Source organism: Chiloscyllium plagiosum, unplaced genomic scaffold (genome assembly GCF_037043375.1).
Source record: "Chiloscyllium plagiosum isolate Xiang-an unplaced genomic scaffold, Cpla_swu_hap1 HiC_scaffold_26, whole genome shotgun sequence".
In the NCBI taxonomy this organism is placed as follows: domain Eukaryota; kingdom Metazoa; phylum Chordata; class Chondrichthyes; order Orectolobiformes; family Hemiscylliidae; genus Chiloscyllium; species Chiloscyllium plagiosum.
Window position 1 is genome coordinate 53,366,131 of NW_028270164.1, and position 14,018 is coordinate 53,380,148.

General features: G+C 46.3%; 1 protein-coding gene across 1 annotated transcript; it reads left to right on the top strand.

Annotated features, from left to right (window-relative positions):
* The first annotated feature begins 6,269 nt into the window (after positions 1 to 6,269).
* LOC148145178 (uncharacterized) lies at positions 6,270 to 11,291 on the top strand. Its single transcript, XM_087973820.1, has 2 exons — positions 6,270 to 6,664; positions 9,014 to 11,291. Exons 1-2 carry the CDS (start codon positions 6,289 to 6,291, stop codon positions 9,211 to 9,213), a joined length of 576 nt encoding a protein of 191 aa, XP_087829946.1. The 5' UTR covers positions 6,270 to 6,288; the 3' UTR covers positions 9,214 to 11,291.
* The last annotated feature ends 2,727 nt before the right edge of the window (positions 11,292 to 14,018 follow it).

Below are 14,018 nucleotides of genomic sequence, written 5' to 3' on the forward strand. Positions count from 1 at the left end.
GGGAGTGAACACGGGGACTGCTGGGTAAGTGAACTAATATATTCAGGCAATGGCTAAACCCAAAACACTACACATGTAGTGTCCCCTACCCATCCTCCTCCTCTAACCAAGAAAAGGACTATGTGTGGGAGGTTGGTAAGGTTTTTTTAAAAGTCTTTTGGCGATTTAGAGCAGAGGGTATGGAAGCTAGGACAGTCACATGCTCCTCTTGCAGGATGTGGGAGTTAAGGGTCACCACTCATGTCTCTGTTGACTTCACCTGTGAGAAGTGCACCAACTCCAGCTCCTCACAGACTGCCTTAGGGAACTGGATCTGGAGCTGGATGAACTTTGGATCATTCAGGAGGCTGAAGGGATGATAGAGAGGAGTTATAGGGAGGTAGTCACACCTAAGTTACAGGATAAAGATACCTGGGTAACTGTCAGGAGAGGGAAAGGAATTAGGCAGACAGTGCAGGGATCCACTATGGCCGTTCCACACGATAATAAGATAAAGCTTTGGATACTGATGTGAGAGGGACCTACCACGGGGTTGGGGGTGAATAGGAGAGTGACCGTGAAAGGAGATTCAATGGTTACAGGAACAGACAGGCGACTCTGTGGTCGCGAATGAGACTCCCAGATGGTATGTGCCTCCCGGGTGCCAGTGTCAGGGATGGCTTGGATCAAGTCTACAGGATTCTGGGGAGGGTGAGCAGCAGAAGTTGTGGTACACATCGGTACCAATGGCGTAGCTAGGAAAAGGGATGAGGACCTGAAAAGTGAATATAAGGAGTTAGGTTGGAAGCTAAACGCAGGATGTGCAGAGTAGTGATCTCAGGATTGCCTCTGATGCCACAGGCTAGTGAGGTTAGGAATGGAGAGCGAGTGCAGCTGAACACGTGGCTGCAGTGCCAGTGTAGAACGGAGGGCTTCAAATATGTGCATCATTAGGATATCTTCTGGAGAAGGGGGACCTGTACAAGGAGGAAGGGTTGCACCTGAACCGGAGGGGTACCAATATCCGGAGCGGGAGGTTTGCCAGATCTCTTCGTGAGGATTTAAATTAGATTGTCAGAGGGTTAGGAATCAGACCTACGGATCAGAGGATGTGGTATCTGGTGAACAGGCAGAGACGGTGTGCAGAGAGTCTGTGAGGAAGGATAGACAGTTGATAGGGCAATGTTGCAGTCAATGTGAGGCGTTGAAATGTGTCGATGTTAATACAAGAAGTGTCATGAATAAGGATGATGAACTTAGAGCATGGATCAGTACTTGGAGCTATGATGTTCACAGGGGCAAGAATGGTTGTTGCATGTTCTATTCATTTCAAAATGAATAGGGAGGGAGGTAAAAGAGGTGGGGGAGTGGCATTGCTAATCAGGGCTAGTATTACAGCTGCAGAAAGGAAGGTCGTCGAGGAGGGTTTGTCTACTGAGCCAGTATGGGTGGAAGTCAGAAACAGGAAAGGAGCAGTCACTTTATTGGGAGTTTTCTACAGACCCTCAAATAGCAATTGAGGAGGAGCAGATTGGGAGGCAGATTTTGGAAAGGTGCAGATGTAACAGGGTTGTTGTCATGTGTGAGTTCAACTTGCCTAATATTGATTGGAACCTTCTTAGTTAAATAATTTGGTTGGAGCAGATTTTGTCAGGTATATCCAGAAAGGATTCCTGACTCAATATGTAGATCGGCCGACTAGAGGGGAGACCATATTGGATTTGGTGCATGGAAATGAACCTGGTCAGGTGTCAGATCTCTCAGTGGGAGAGCTTTTGATGGTAGTGATCATACCTCCCTGACCTATACTATAGTCATGGAGAGGGATAGGAGCAAATGGTATGGGAAAGTATTGAATTGAGGGAGGGGAATCACAGTGCTATTAGGCAGGAACTGTGCAGCAGAAATTGGGAACCAGAGCTACAGATCAAACGATGGGATAGCTGGTGAACAGGCAGATATGGCGTGCAGAGAATTTATGAGGAAGGATAGACAGCTGGTAGGGCAAAGTTGCAGACAGTGTGATTGTTGCTGTGTTTTTACTTTACTGCAAGAAGTGTCAGAAATAAGGGTGATGAACTAAGATGATGGATCATTTAGAGAACAGATAATCTCAGAGAAATGCACGACCGAAATGTGGAGGTTCTTTAGGGAGCACTTGGTGTGAGTGTTGGGCAGGTTTGTCCCACTGAGGTGAGGAAGGGATGGTCGGGTGAAGGGACCTTGAATGACAAGCGATGTGGAACATCCAGTCAAGAGGAAGAAGGAAGCTTACTTAAGATTGAGGGAAGAAGGATCAACAGGGCTCTAGAGGGTTACAAGATAGCCAGGAACAAACTAAAGGATGAACATAGGAGAGCAAGAAGGGGACATGAAACAGTCTTGATGGGTAGGAATAAGGAAAATCCTAAGGCATTCTACACTTATGTGAGGAACAACAGGATGGCCAGAGTGAGGGTAGGGCTGATCAGGGATGGTAGAGGGAACTGGTGCCTGGAGTCGGAGGAGGTAGGGGAGGCCCTTAATGAATACTTTTCTTCAATATTCACTTTTGAGAAGGGCATTGTCGTTTGTGAGGACAGCATGAAACAGGCTGATACGCTCGAATAGGTTGATGTTAAGAAGGAGGATGTTCTGGAAATTTTGAAAAACATGAGGATAAATAAATTTCCTGGGCCAGATAGGATATACCCAAGGTTACTACAGGACGCGATGGAAGAGATTGCTATGCCTTTGGCAATGACCTTTGCATTCAGAGGGTGGCAAATGTTATTCCCTTGTTCAAGAAAGGGAATAGGAATAACCCTGGGAATGACAAACCAGTTAGTCTTACGTCTGTGGTGGGCAAATTATTGGAGAGGAGCTTGAGATACAGGACATATGATAACCTGGAAAATCATAGTTTGATTAGACATAGGCAGCATGGCTTTGTGAGGGGCAGGTTATGCCTTCAAGCCTTATTGAATTCTTTGCGGATGTGACAAATCAGATTGATGAAGGTCGAACATTGGATGTGGTGTATATGGATTTCATACACCAGTTGATAAGGTTCCCCATGGTATGCTCATTCAGAAAGTAAGGAGACATGGGATGCAGGGAAATCTGGCTACCTGGATACAGATTTGGCTGACCGAAAGAAGACAGAGGGTGTTAGTAGATGGAAAGTATTTAGCCTGTAGCTTGGTGACCAGTAGTGTTCTGCAGGGATCTGTTCTGGGACCTCTGCTCTTTGTGATTTTTATAATTGACCTGGATGAGGAAGTGGACGGGTGGGTTAGTACGTTTGCCAATGACACGAAGATTGGTGGAGTGGTGGATAGAGTGGAGGGCTGTTGTAGGTTGCAATGGGTCATTGACAGAATGTAGAGCTGATCTGAGAAGTGGCAGATGGATTTCAACCAGGAAAAGTGTGAAGTGATTCATTTTGCAAGGTTGAATTTGAACGCAAATTGCCGTGTTAAAAGCAGGATTCTTGGCAGTGTGGAGGAACAGAGTGATCTTGGGGGTCCACATCCATAAATCCCTCAAAGTTGCCACCCAAGTTGATAGGGTTGTTAAAAAGGCATATGGTGTATTGGCTTTCATTAGTGGGGGATTGAGTTTAAGAGCTGTGAGGTAAAGCTGCGATAAATTCCTGGTTAGACCACACTTAGAATATTGTGTTCAGTTCTGGTCACCTCATTATAGGAAGGATTTGGAATCTTTAGAAAGGGAGCAGAGGATATTTACCAGGATGCTGCCTGGATTGGAGGGCGTGTCTTATGAGGAAAGGTTGAGGGAGCTAGGGCTTTTCTCTTTGGAGCGAAAAAGGATGAGAGGTGTGATTTGGAAGAGGTTTACAAGATGATGAGGTATAGATAGAGTGGATAGTCAGAGACTTTTTCCCAAGGTAGAAATGGCTATCAGGAGGGGACATACTTTTAAGGTGATTGGAGGAAGGTTTTAGGTGAGATGTCAGAGAGTGGTGGGCACGTGGAATGCACTGCCAGTAGTGGGAGTAGAGTCAGATACATTAGGGACATTTAAGCGACTCTTAGATAGGCACATGGATGATAGTAAAATGTAGGGTATGTAGCTTCGTTTGATCTTAGAGTAGGATATAATGTCGGCACAACATTGGGGACCGAAGAGCCTGACCTGTGCTATACTGTTCTATGTTAACTATTCTGCCCCATAGGGAGCTGGGTTCATTTCAGCTTTGTCCTGAATGTATGAAGGAGCTGGGATCAGAATTTCCAGCTAGAAATGCAGAGCTCAGTGTTAATGGAAAGGAAAATCCCGACAGTGGGTGCCACTCTCGGGAATATCCAGACCAATGTGCTGTAAACTGTGGAGTCCTGGCAGCACTCCCTGCAGCTTTCTTGTTTTTGAATGGCATGTTGCCAAGACAACCTGTTCGGGTGATTTCCTGGATAAAGCAAATTTTGAAGCCTCCTCGAAAATTGCTATAGCACAACAGGAGGCCATTCGGCCATGGCACTGGCCTTCCTACTGTACATTTTACTGCCTTTTCCTCAGTTACCATCCTCATCCAGCCCTGCACACTCGAACCTTTCCGGACACTATCTCAATTTCCTTTCAAAAGCCTTGGTCGAACCTGCCCACACCACACTCTCAGACACTGTGACCTCGACCCTAACCACTTGCTGCATGGAAAGTGTCTTCTTATCATTTTTGTTTCTTTTGCCAACTGCTTTCAATCGGTGCTGTTTAGTTCTTGATCTATCCCTGGGTGAGGAACGTCCGTTCTATGGGTACATTGGAGAAGTTGGAACTGGTTTCCTTGGTGAACAGAAACTTGAGAAGAGATTTGATTGAAATGTTCAAAATAATCGTGTTTGGACAGAATGGATGGGACAAAACTGTTCCTATTCCCATTGTGGGATCAAGATGCAGAGAACCCAGATAGCAAGTATTCTGTGAAAGAAATGATGGTGACATGAGGTGGTCAGGATCTGGAAAGCATTGCCCGAGTGTGGGGTTGGGACAGGGCCAACCAAGTCCTTCAATAAGAAATTACATCATGATGTGAAATTAGCAGAGCAACGGGAGAAAGGCACTGGCTGAATTGAATCTTCAGAGATTCAGAACAGATACATTGGCCGAGTCACCACCTCCTGTGTTTTACTTAATGATTCCATTATATAATTCCGAGTGCCCATTGTGCCATCTGGGAATGTGATGATAGAGTATTAATCCAGAAACTCAGCTAATGTTCTGGGGATGTGAGTTTGAATCTTGGCACAGCACATGGTGAAATTTGAATTCAATTTTTAAAATCTGGAATTATGAATCACCTGATGATTATGAAACTGTTGTTGATTGTCAAAAGAAACCAATCTGGTTTACTAATGTCCTTCAGGGAGAGAATTCTGCTGTTTGTATCTGGTCTGGCCTACCTGTGACTCCAGAGTGACAGCAATGTGGTTGCCCTCTGAACTGCAATCAGATCAAGGCCAGCCAGTGATGCTCACATACCACTGGTGAATTTAAAGAGTATGGGCTGCGACCTCCTACCCCTTTGCAATCTGTTGAGGTTTCGTATCCTTCCTGTCCCTACAGGGCATGTTGGAAGTATTTGTTTTACTTGTTGCCTTGTAAGAGGCCCTTTTGGTATGGAAACCAGTCTGGGTTCTGCTGCTGTGAGCTGCAGTGAGAACAATGTGAATCAAGGGTATCGTGCTTTTGCCCGAAACATCGATATTCCTGCTCTTCGGATGCTGCCTGACCTGCTGTGCTTTTCCAGCACCATACTATTGACTCTAATCTCCAGCATCTGCAGTACTCACTTTCGCCAAGTGAGAGCAATATGTCTAATAGAGATGTTGAGCTGCCCAGGAGTTGGAGCAGAGCTGTTCAGAACATTCCCCCCCAACCTTCCTTTCTCTGAGTCTCACTGTGCTCTGGCTGCTTTCAGTCTGTTTGCTCAGCACTGTCACTGAACAACAACAGTTTAATGTACACACTCTCAGCCCAGCTGACTGGCTCAGTCTGGTTGTAAACTGATGCTGGGATCACAGTGTATCGTCATCCAAGCTGTCAATCATCCATGATTTGGAGATGCTGGTGTTGGACTGGGGTGTACAAAGTTAAACATCACACAACACCAGGTTATAGTCCAAAAGGTCTAGTGTGCCTCCAATTAAACCTGTTAGACTAACCTGGTGTTGTGTCAATCATCCATCAAGGCTGAGGTTCCACGTTCTGCAACAGGAAGGGGAACTTTTCACAGCTCTGTGAGCAGCAGCACTGCTTTTCGATCACCTCACCAAACAACTGAGCAAACCAACGCAGGGTCCCTGGGAATGGATGGTGAAAAAGTTCTTAGAGGGGAAGGGTAAATTGGTGGAAGTGAATGCTGTCAAACTGTGTGACATTCAGCCTGAGAGTGTGGTGCTGGAACTGGGCTTTGGACCAGGGCTCGGTCTGCAGGAAGCTGCTAAACGCCTTACGCTGCCGAAGGGCAAGCTCTATGGGCTGGATTACTCTGAATACATGTACCGTGTAGCCAGCAGGAGGTTGCAGCCTGATATTCAGACCGGGAAGGTGACATTGTTTCACGGCAGTATGGAACATATCCCTCTGGAAGACAACGTGGTGGACAGAGTATTTCACTGCAACTGTTACTACTACTGGCCTGATCTGCAATCTGGATGCAGAGAGATTTACCGAGTTATGAAACCAGGTAGAGTGTTGTGCTGGTAAAAACAATGACTGCAGATGCTGGAAACCAGATTCTGGATCAGTGTGCTGGAAGAGCTCAGCAGTTCAGGCAGCATCCAAAGAGCTTCGAAATTGACGTTTCGGGCAAAAGGGCTTTCGAAGCTCTTTGGATGCTGTCTGAACTGCTGTGCTCTTCCAGCACCACTAATTCAGAGAGTGTTGTGCTGGTCAATTCTGAAAAATCCTATACCTCAAGGGAAATGGTGCAGTCAGGATGGAATGGTGGGGTCACATATCAACTAATCTCCCTTGATTGACATGTCACTGATTAGCCTGGTAGTCAAACGCAGATTTACTTAAAGTTAGAGAGACTACAATAGCTAAACGACGTATGTGAGTTTTCTTCTGGAACTATGAGGGACTGGTGCATGAATGGACACTCTTCTGTAACCTCTCCTTACCCCATCCATATAACTCCCTCACCATCCTGACCAGCAGCCACAGATTCTCTGGTCGAGGAAAAGCATCTTTAAAAATAGAATCCACGCCCAATAATTATGTAATCAGTCAATAATTACAACAATATAGTCAAGTGGGTGGCACGGTAGCACTGTGGTTAGCACTGCTGCCTCACAGCGCCTGAGACCCGGGTTCAATTCCCGCCTCAGGTGACTGGCTGTGTGGAGTTTGCACGTTCTCCCCATGTCTGCGTGGGTTTCCTCCGGGTGCTCCGGTTTCCTCCCACAGTCCAAAGATGTGTAGGTCAGGTGAACTGGCCATGCTAAATAGCCCATAGTGTTAGGTACGGGGTAAATGTATGGGTGGGTTGCGCTTCGGCGGGTCGGTGTGGACTTGTTGGGCCGAAGGGCCTGTTTCCACACTGTAATGTAATCTAATCAATAGTACAATATAAGAGGAGGAGCTCAGCCCATTGTTACAATTCACTGGGGTACTGCTCTGGAAATCAGACCCCACGATTCCTGGAGTCATTCGCTGCATGGAAAAGGTTTTCTCATGTCATTTTTGCTTCTTTTGCCAATTACAAACCATCAGTGCCTTCTCGTTCTCGATATTTTCGCAAATGGGAACATTTTCTCCCTATTTACTCTGACCACATCCATTGTGATTTCCAGTATTTTGATTGAATCTGCTCTCTTCAAGAAAGTCAGTCCTGACCTCTCTGCTTGACCTTCATAACTTCTTGATTGCAGCAAGTGTACATGTGCAACGAGAAGTGGGTGTAATTACCAAGAATTGTTTACAGTCTGTCTGACTGAGGAGCTTTTAGTTACGGGGTGACAATCTGTTAAGAAGCTCAATGGTCTGTATTTTGGGAGGACTGGGGGGTTAATTGGTAATCTCTTGCCCAGAGATCTTCCATTGTCTGGATACAGATTGCCAGAAGCTGATCCATAACCATCACTGAACAGCTTCAAAGCTGCGGGCTGAAACACCATACTCGACTGACTGAACCTCTCAGATTTCTGGACCAGTAGCAATTCCTTGAAAGCTGCTACTTGACTTTGCTATGGATTGTTCATGCATTCTGAGGTGTCAATGTGCAGTGAACCCAGTGCAATGAGGTGGTAGGGAGGGGCAATAGGTAGAGGCCAATACTCCTCCTGCCCTTAATTATCCACAACCTCCTGTTCATCACAACCCTGATTCTTCCAGAGTTAGACAATCCAGGCAGTAGGCAGGATATTTGGTACCCACCATGATGGGATGAGGGCTGTAGCTACAAATCGCCCCACTGGCTGACATGCTGACCTGAGGATCCTTCCTGCCTCAAGGCCATTCTTTCACGTGTGGGTAGCTCATTAACAGTAGCCAATTCAAGGAAGCTGCTTTCCAGCAGGAAACTGCCCTCTCCCAGAGGCTTCCCCCTACTCCCTGAGTCACCAGAGCAGCCATGAGCCAACTTGAAGGGGCACTCCCCAGCTTCCCTTCATTGCTGGCCTGTTTGCTGAATCTTTTTTTTCATTAAGACTTTGACACATTCATAGAAAGGGATCTCCATCTTGAAGCCCTCTGTCTTTTGTTATCTTCCCTTACAATCAGCTGCTCTTCCAATGCTGGAAGCCTTCTAATTGGTCTTCCACATTTGTTTTGATGGTCAAGGAATAAGTGTCTGAGCTTGATAAGAAGAAGTCCCCTCGAAAATCCCAGCTCGTGACTGTTTCCACTTCCCACTTAACTTCTGTTCCCTCACCTCAGAGGACAGTAGGCCACTATATCTGCTTCCAAATCCCCACCATCTTGACTCCACTGGTGTGATTACTTCTTCACTAGAAGATCTTGACATTGCGATTCCTTCTTTACATACCTTCCAAGAATTCAGAAAGCTGAGTATTTATCTGTTATTTGACAGGGGGGCTGATGGTCACCACCTTGACCCTGGAAGCTCTGAAGAAAGTCGTTGCTGCTGGATTGTTGAAGGACACAAAATGGCCACCTGAGCCATACATGGCTGCGCTCCGTGACACGGGATTTATCGATGTGTACATGGACCACAAACAAGACAAGGGGAAACTCTTTCAGGCTATCTTTGCAAAAGTAAATAAGCCCTGAGTGTGCTGCAGACACTGACACCTGACCAGCTTGTTAATTTGTTGAAGGTGTTGGCCCCCTGTGTTCTCTGTCTATGCCATGATATTTAGATTGATTCTAATCTAAAAAGTGAGATAACGGAGTTTTACATGAATTCATGCAGGTTTTGAGCTCAGAGTTCTACATGATTGCATGCAGACACAGACAGACAAAGACCCACATGCACACATATATTTTGTGGGGTGAATTTGTACTTGCAGGGTTACATTGTACTTTGCTCAAAAACTGCATGCATTCATGTTGAACTCTGAGCTCAAAAACTGCATGAATTCATGTAAAACTCCATTATCTCACTTTTTAGATTAGAATCAATCTAAACATCAGGTCATAGACAGAGAACACAGGGGGCCAACACCACTCTCCACTTCTTCCTCCGCTACATTGATGACTGCATTGGCACCACCTCGTGCTCCTGCGAGGAAGTTTAGCAATTCATCAACTTCACCAACACATTCCACCCTGACCTTAAATTTACCTGGAGCTCTGACACCTCCATCCCCTTCCTGGACCTCTCCATCTCCATTAATGACGACCGACTTGACACTGACATTTTTTACAAACTCACCGACTCCCACAGCTACCTGGATAACACCTCTTCCCACCCTACCTCTTGCAAAAATGCCATCCCGTATTCCCAATTCCTCCGCCTCCGCCGTATCTGCACCCAGGAGGTCCAGTTCCACCACAGAACACACCAGATGGCCTCCTTCTTTAGAGGCCACAATTTCACTTCCCAAGTGGTTAAAGATGCCCTCCAACGCATCTCGTCCACATCCCGCACCTCCGCCCTCAGACCCCACCCCTCCGACCGTAACAAGGACAGAATGCCCCTGGTGCTCACCTTCCACCCTACCAACCTTCGCATAAACCAAATCATCTGCCGACATTTCCCCAACCTCCAAAAAGACCCCACCACCAGGGATATATTTCCCTCCCACCCCTTTCCTCCTTCTGCAAAGACCGTTCCTCCGTGACTACCTAGTCAGGTCCACGCCCCCCTACAACCCACCCTCCCATCCTGGCACCTTCCACTACCACCACAGGAATTGTAAAACCTGCACCCACACCTCCTCCCTCACCTCCATCCAAGACCGTAATGGAGCCTTCCATTTCCATCAAGGTTTTGTCTGCACATCCTCTAATACCATTTATTGTATCCGTTGCTCCCGATGCGGTCTCCTCTACATTGGGGAGACTGAACGCCTCCTAGCAGAGCGCTTTAGGGAACATCTCCGGGACACCCGCACCAATCAACCACACAGCCCCGTGGCCCAACATTTCAACTCCCCCTCCCACTCTGCCGAGGACATGGAGGTCCTGGGCCTCCTTCACCGCCGCTCCCTCACCACCAGATGCCTGGAGGAAGAACGCCTCATCTTCTGCCTCGGAACACTTCAACCCCAGGGCATCAATGTGGACTTCAACAGTTTCCTCGTTTCCCCTTCCCCCACCTCAGCCTAGTTCCAAACCTCCAGCTCAGCACTGTCCCCATGACTTGTCCTACCTGCCTATTTCTTTTCCACCTATCCACTCTACCCTCCCCCCGACCTATCACCTCATCCCCTCCCCCACTCACCTATTGTACTCTGTGCTACTTTCTCCGCACCCCCACCCTCCTCTAGCTTATCTCTCCACGCTTCAGGCTCTCTGCCTTTATTCCTGATGAAGGGCTTTTGCTCGAAACGTCGATTTTACTGCTGCTCGGATGCTGCCTGAACTGCTGTGCTCTTACAGCACCACTAATCCAGAACCTTCAACACATTGTCTAGCTATCACCATTGTTGACAGCTAACCCGAGAATGCAACTTTTTAAATAAAAGGTTTTGTGATTTACACATGAAAGATGTGAAACTATCACGGTATTCTAACAGATGAAAGGCTTAACAGACAATCAATTTTTCAATGCATAATTTCAGTTACATCACACTGTAAATTTTTGCTATAAATTCTGTGTTAGGATTGAGCCCTCCACTACCACCGGATGAAGGAGCGTCGCTCCGAATGCTAGTGTGCTTCCAATTAAACCTGTTGGACTATAACCTGGTGTTGTGTGATTTTTAACTTTGTACATCCCAGTCCAACACCGGCATCTCCAAATCATGACAAGAATACAAGACAAACCCTAACACTGTACAAAGCAACACCAAAACAAGGCAAAAAACCCCCCCAAAAACCCCACAAAATACAGAACAGCTATGCTCAACACAAAGTTCCCAAACAAAGGAACAGGAGCATTGTATATATACCTGTGTTAGCTCAGGAGACCCCCTCCAGGGTCCAGGGCTTGACAAATCTAACCATCCTGGTTAAACAAACACCCTAGTTAAGATAACTGACAAATCTATATCCAAATAACTCAAGTAGGGCTGCCACTCCCCTACTTTTAGTAGTAAAGGATGAAAAGAATACCCTGTCATAACCCTCCTGTTGTTATTTCAGGTATTCCCCATCATCAAGATGGGTTTCCTGCAACAAAGCGATATCAACCCTTTCCCTCTTAAGGCTCGAAAGCACCTTTTTCCTTTTAACAGGCGATTGACTTTCCTTAATGTTCCAGGTGCACCATTTAATAAGACACGTAGCCATATCCCCTTTCAGACACCCTTCAACCCCTCAGAGGGAGAACCCTGCTTACAAAGCGCCGAGCAGAAGTAAATAAAGACTCATAGATTCAAAGAACCATATATACAAAAACTACTCTATCATAAATATAAACAACTATTACTACCAAAAAACTACAAAGAAAATCAACTATAAAACTTTGAATAGAAGACTCTTCCCCCTGCCCATAGGGGGCACTCATCCTACCCATCCCCTCCTTCACAGCTCCTTCAAACCCAGACTGTGCCCCAGCCTTAGGCTAGAAAAAAAACAAGGAGATGATCCTTAAATCAACAGGAAATCAAAGTGAGGATGTGCACTCCACCCATCCCTGGCTTCATATCACCCTGACTTGTGACTAAAAGAGAAACAGAACAAACAAGAAAAATGGGAGAGACAACAAAGAACATCCACAAAATTTCCCATCAGAAAATCCGGTAATTAAAAAAAAGGAACAACTCATTCCAAGGTCTTTCCCCCCTTTCCAACAAGGAAAGTATTAGGGAGAAAGAAAGGAATAAAAAAAAGGAAAGGAAAGCATGGGGAATGATAGAAAGAGAACAAACATTAAACCGTATTCTTCAGGCCAATCCGTCTATTTTAAAGTGTCTACAAAATGTTTAGTTTTATTCGCTGAGTCAAATGTTTAAACTGAGTCCTCGTGGCTGAAACGGAGCACTGCGGGGTATCTCATGGAGTACTGGATGCCCAGGTTCCTCAGCATCTTTTTAACTGCATTGAAGGACTTCCTCTTTCGAATTACAGCTGCAGAGAAACCTGGAAATACATGATTTTTGACCCTTTGTACAGCAGTGCCTTACGGATCTTTTCCCAGGGATCTGGAAGCTTCTATGACTTTTTGCTTGTCCTTATATGAGTGGAAGTGCACGAGGACCGAGTGGGGGTGCTGCACTGGCCCTGACCTGTGCACTGTAACCCGATAAACCCTTTCAATCTGAAGCCTGCTTGACTCGATGTGAAGGCCCAAAAACTCCGGCAGCCAGCTTTCAAAGAAGCTGACTGGCTGCTCACCTTCCTCACCTTCAGGGAGCCCGACAATTCAGAGATTTATCCTCCAACCTCGATTTTCAAGGTCGTCGATATGGTCTCGCAAGATCCATACCTCCCACTCTAGCATCTGGATCCGACTGGATGAGGACTCCATCGCAGCTTCCGAGGCCTTAGTTTGACCCTCCACCTCCTCCAGCCTCTCCCCAAGGCCCTGGATCTCCTGCTCATGCTTCTGCAGCATGGATGTGATAGGTTGGATCTGGGCACAAAGCTCCTCACGGATCTCCTCAATCGCAGCCCCAACTTTCAAGGTAAATCTCTCCATCGCCGCAGCCAATTCCCGTGAGTCTGTCAGGTCCCCGGGTGGGTTCAGGAGAGGCTGCTGTGTCTGGTGTGGTAGGTGCTGCAGGGGAGTGTCCTCCCTGCTGCTGTTTGCTTGCTCCTTTTCCCTTAGGTATCCTTCCCACTCCCAAATATTAACAAATATGTGTTCTCTAAGGTTTTAAACTAATAATCCCTCCACATAAGTTGGCCAGGGATGGCAAAATACACCAGTATGCCTTGGCTGTTAGGCAGAGCTGTCCACAGCAGTTGTACAGAATTGCCGCCATCTTGCCGAGGCCCCTCTTGTCATATTTAAAGATAAATTGGAAAGCACCCCTTCAGTTTTATACCGATCAGAAATGGAGAATGATTTTACTATGCTGCCCCTTTTGGAAATGATATATTGTAGGTAAAACATTTTCGAAAGGACAGCAAATAAAAATGGGAAGGTAGGGTTGCCATACTTACTGTAAGAACAGCAAGAGAAAACATGCAACATCCATATCGCATCATAGCGATGTACAAAGTGGAAACAGACCCTTTGGTCCAACTCATCCATGCTGACCAAATATCCGTACCTAATCTAGTCTCATTTGTCAGCATGTGGCCCATATTCCCCTAAACCTTCTTATTCATATACCTATCCAGATGCCGTTTAAAAGTTGTAATTGTACCAGCCTCCACCATTTCCTCTAGCAGCTCGTTTCATATATGCATCACCCTCTGCATGAAGACGTTACCCTTTAGGTTCCTTTCAAATCTTTCCCCTCTCACCCTAAGCCTATGCCCTCTAGTTTTGGAGTCCACACCCGAGGGAAAAGACCTTGGCT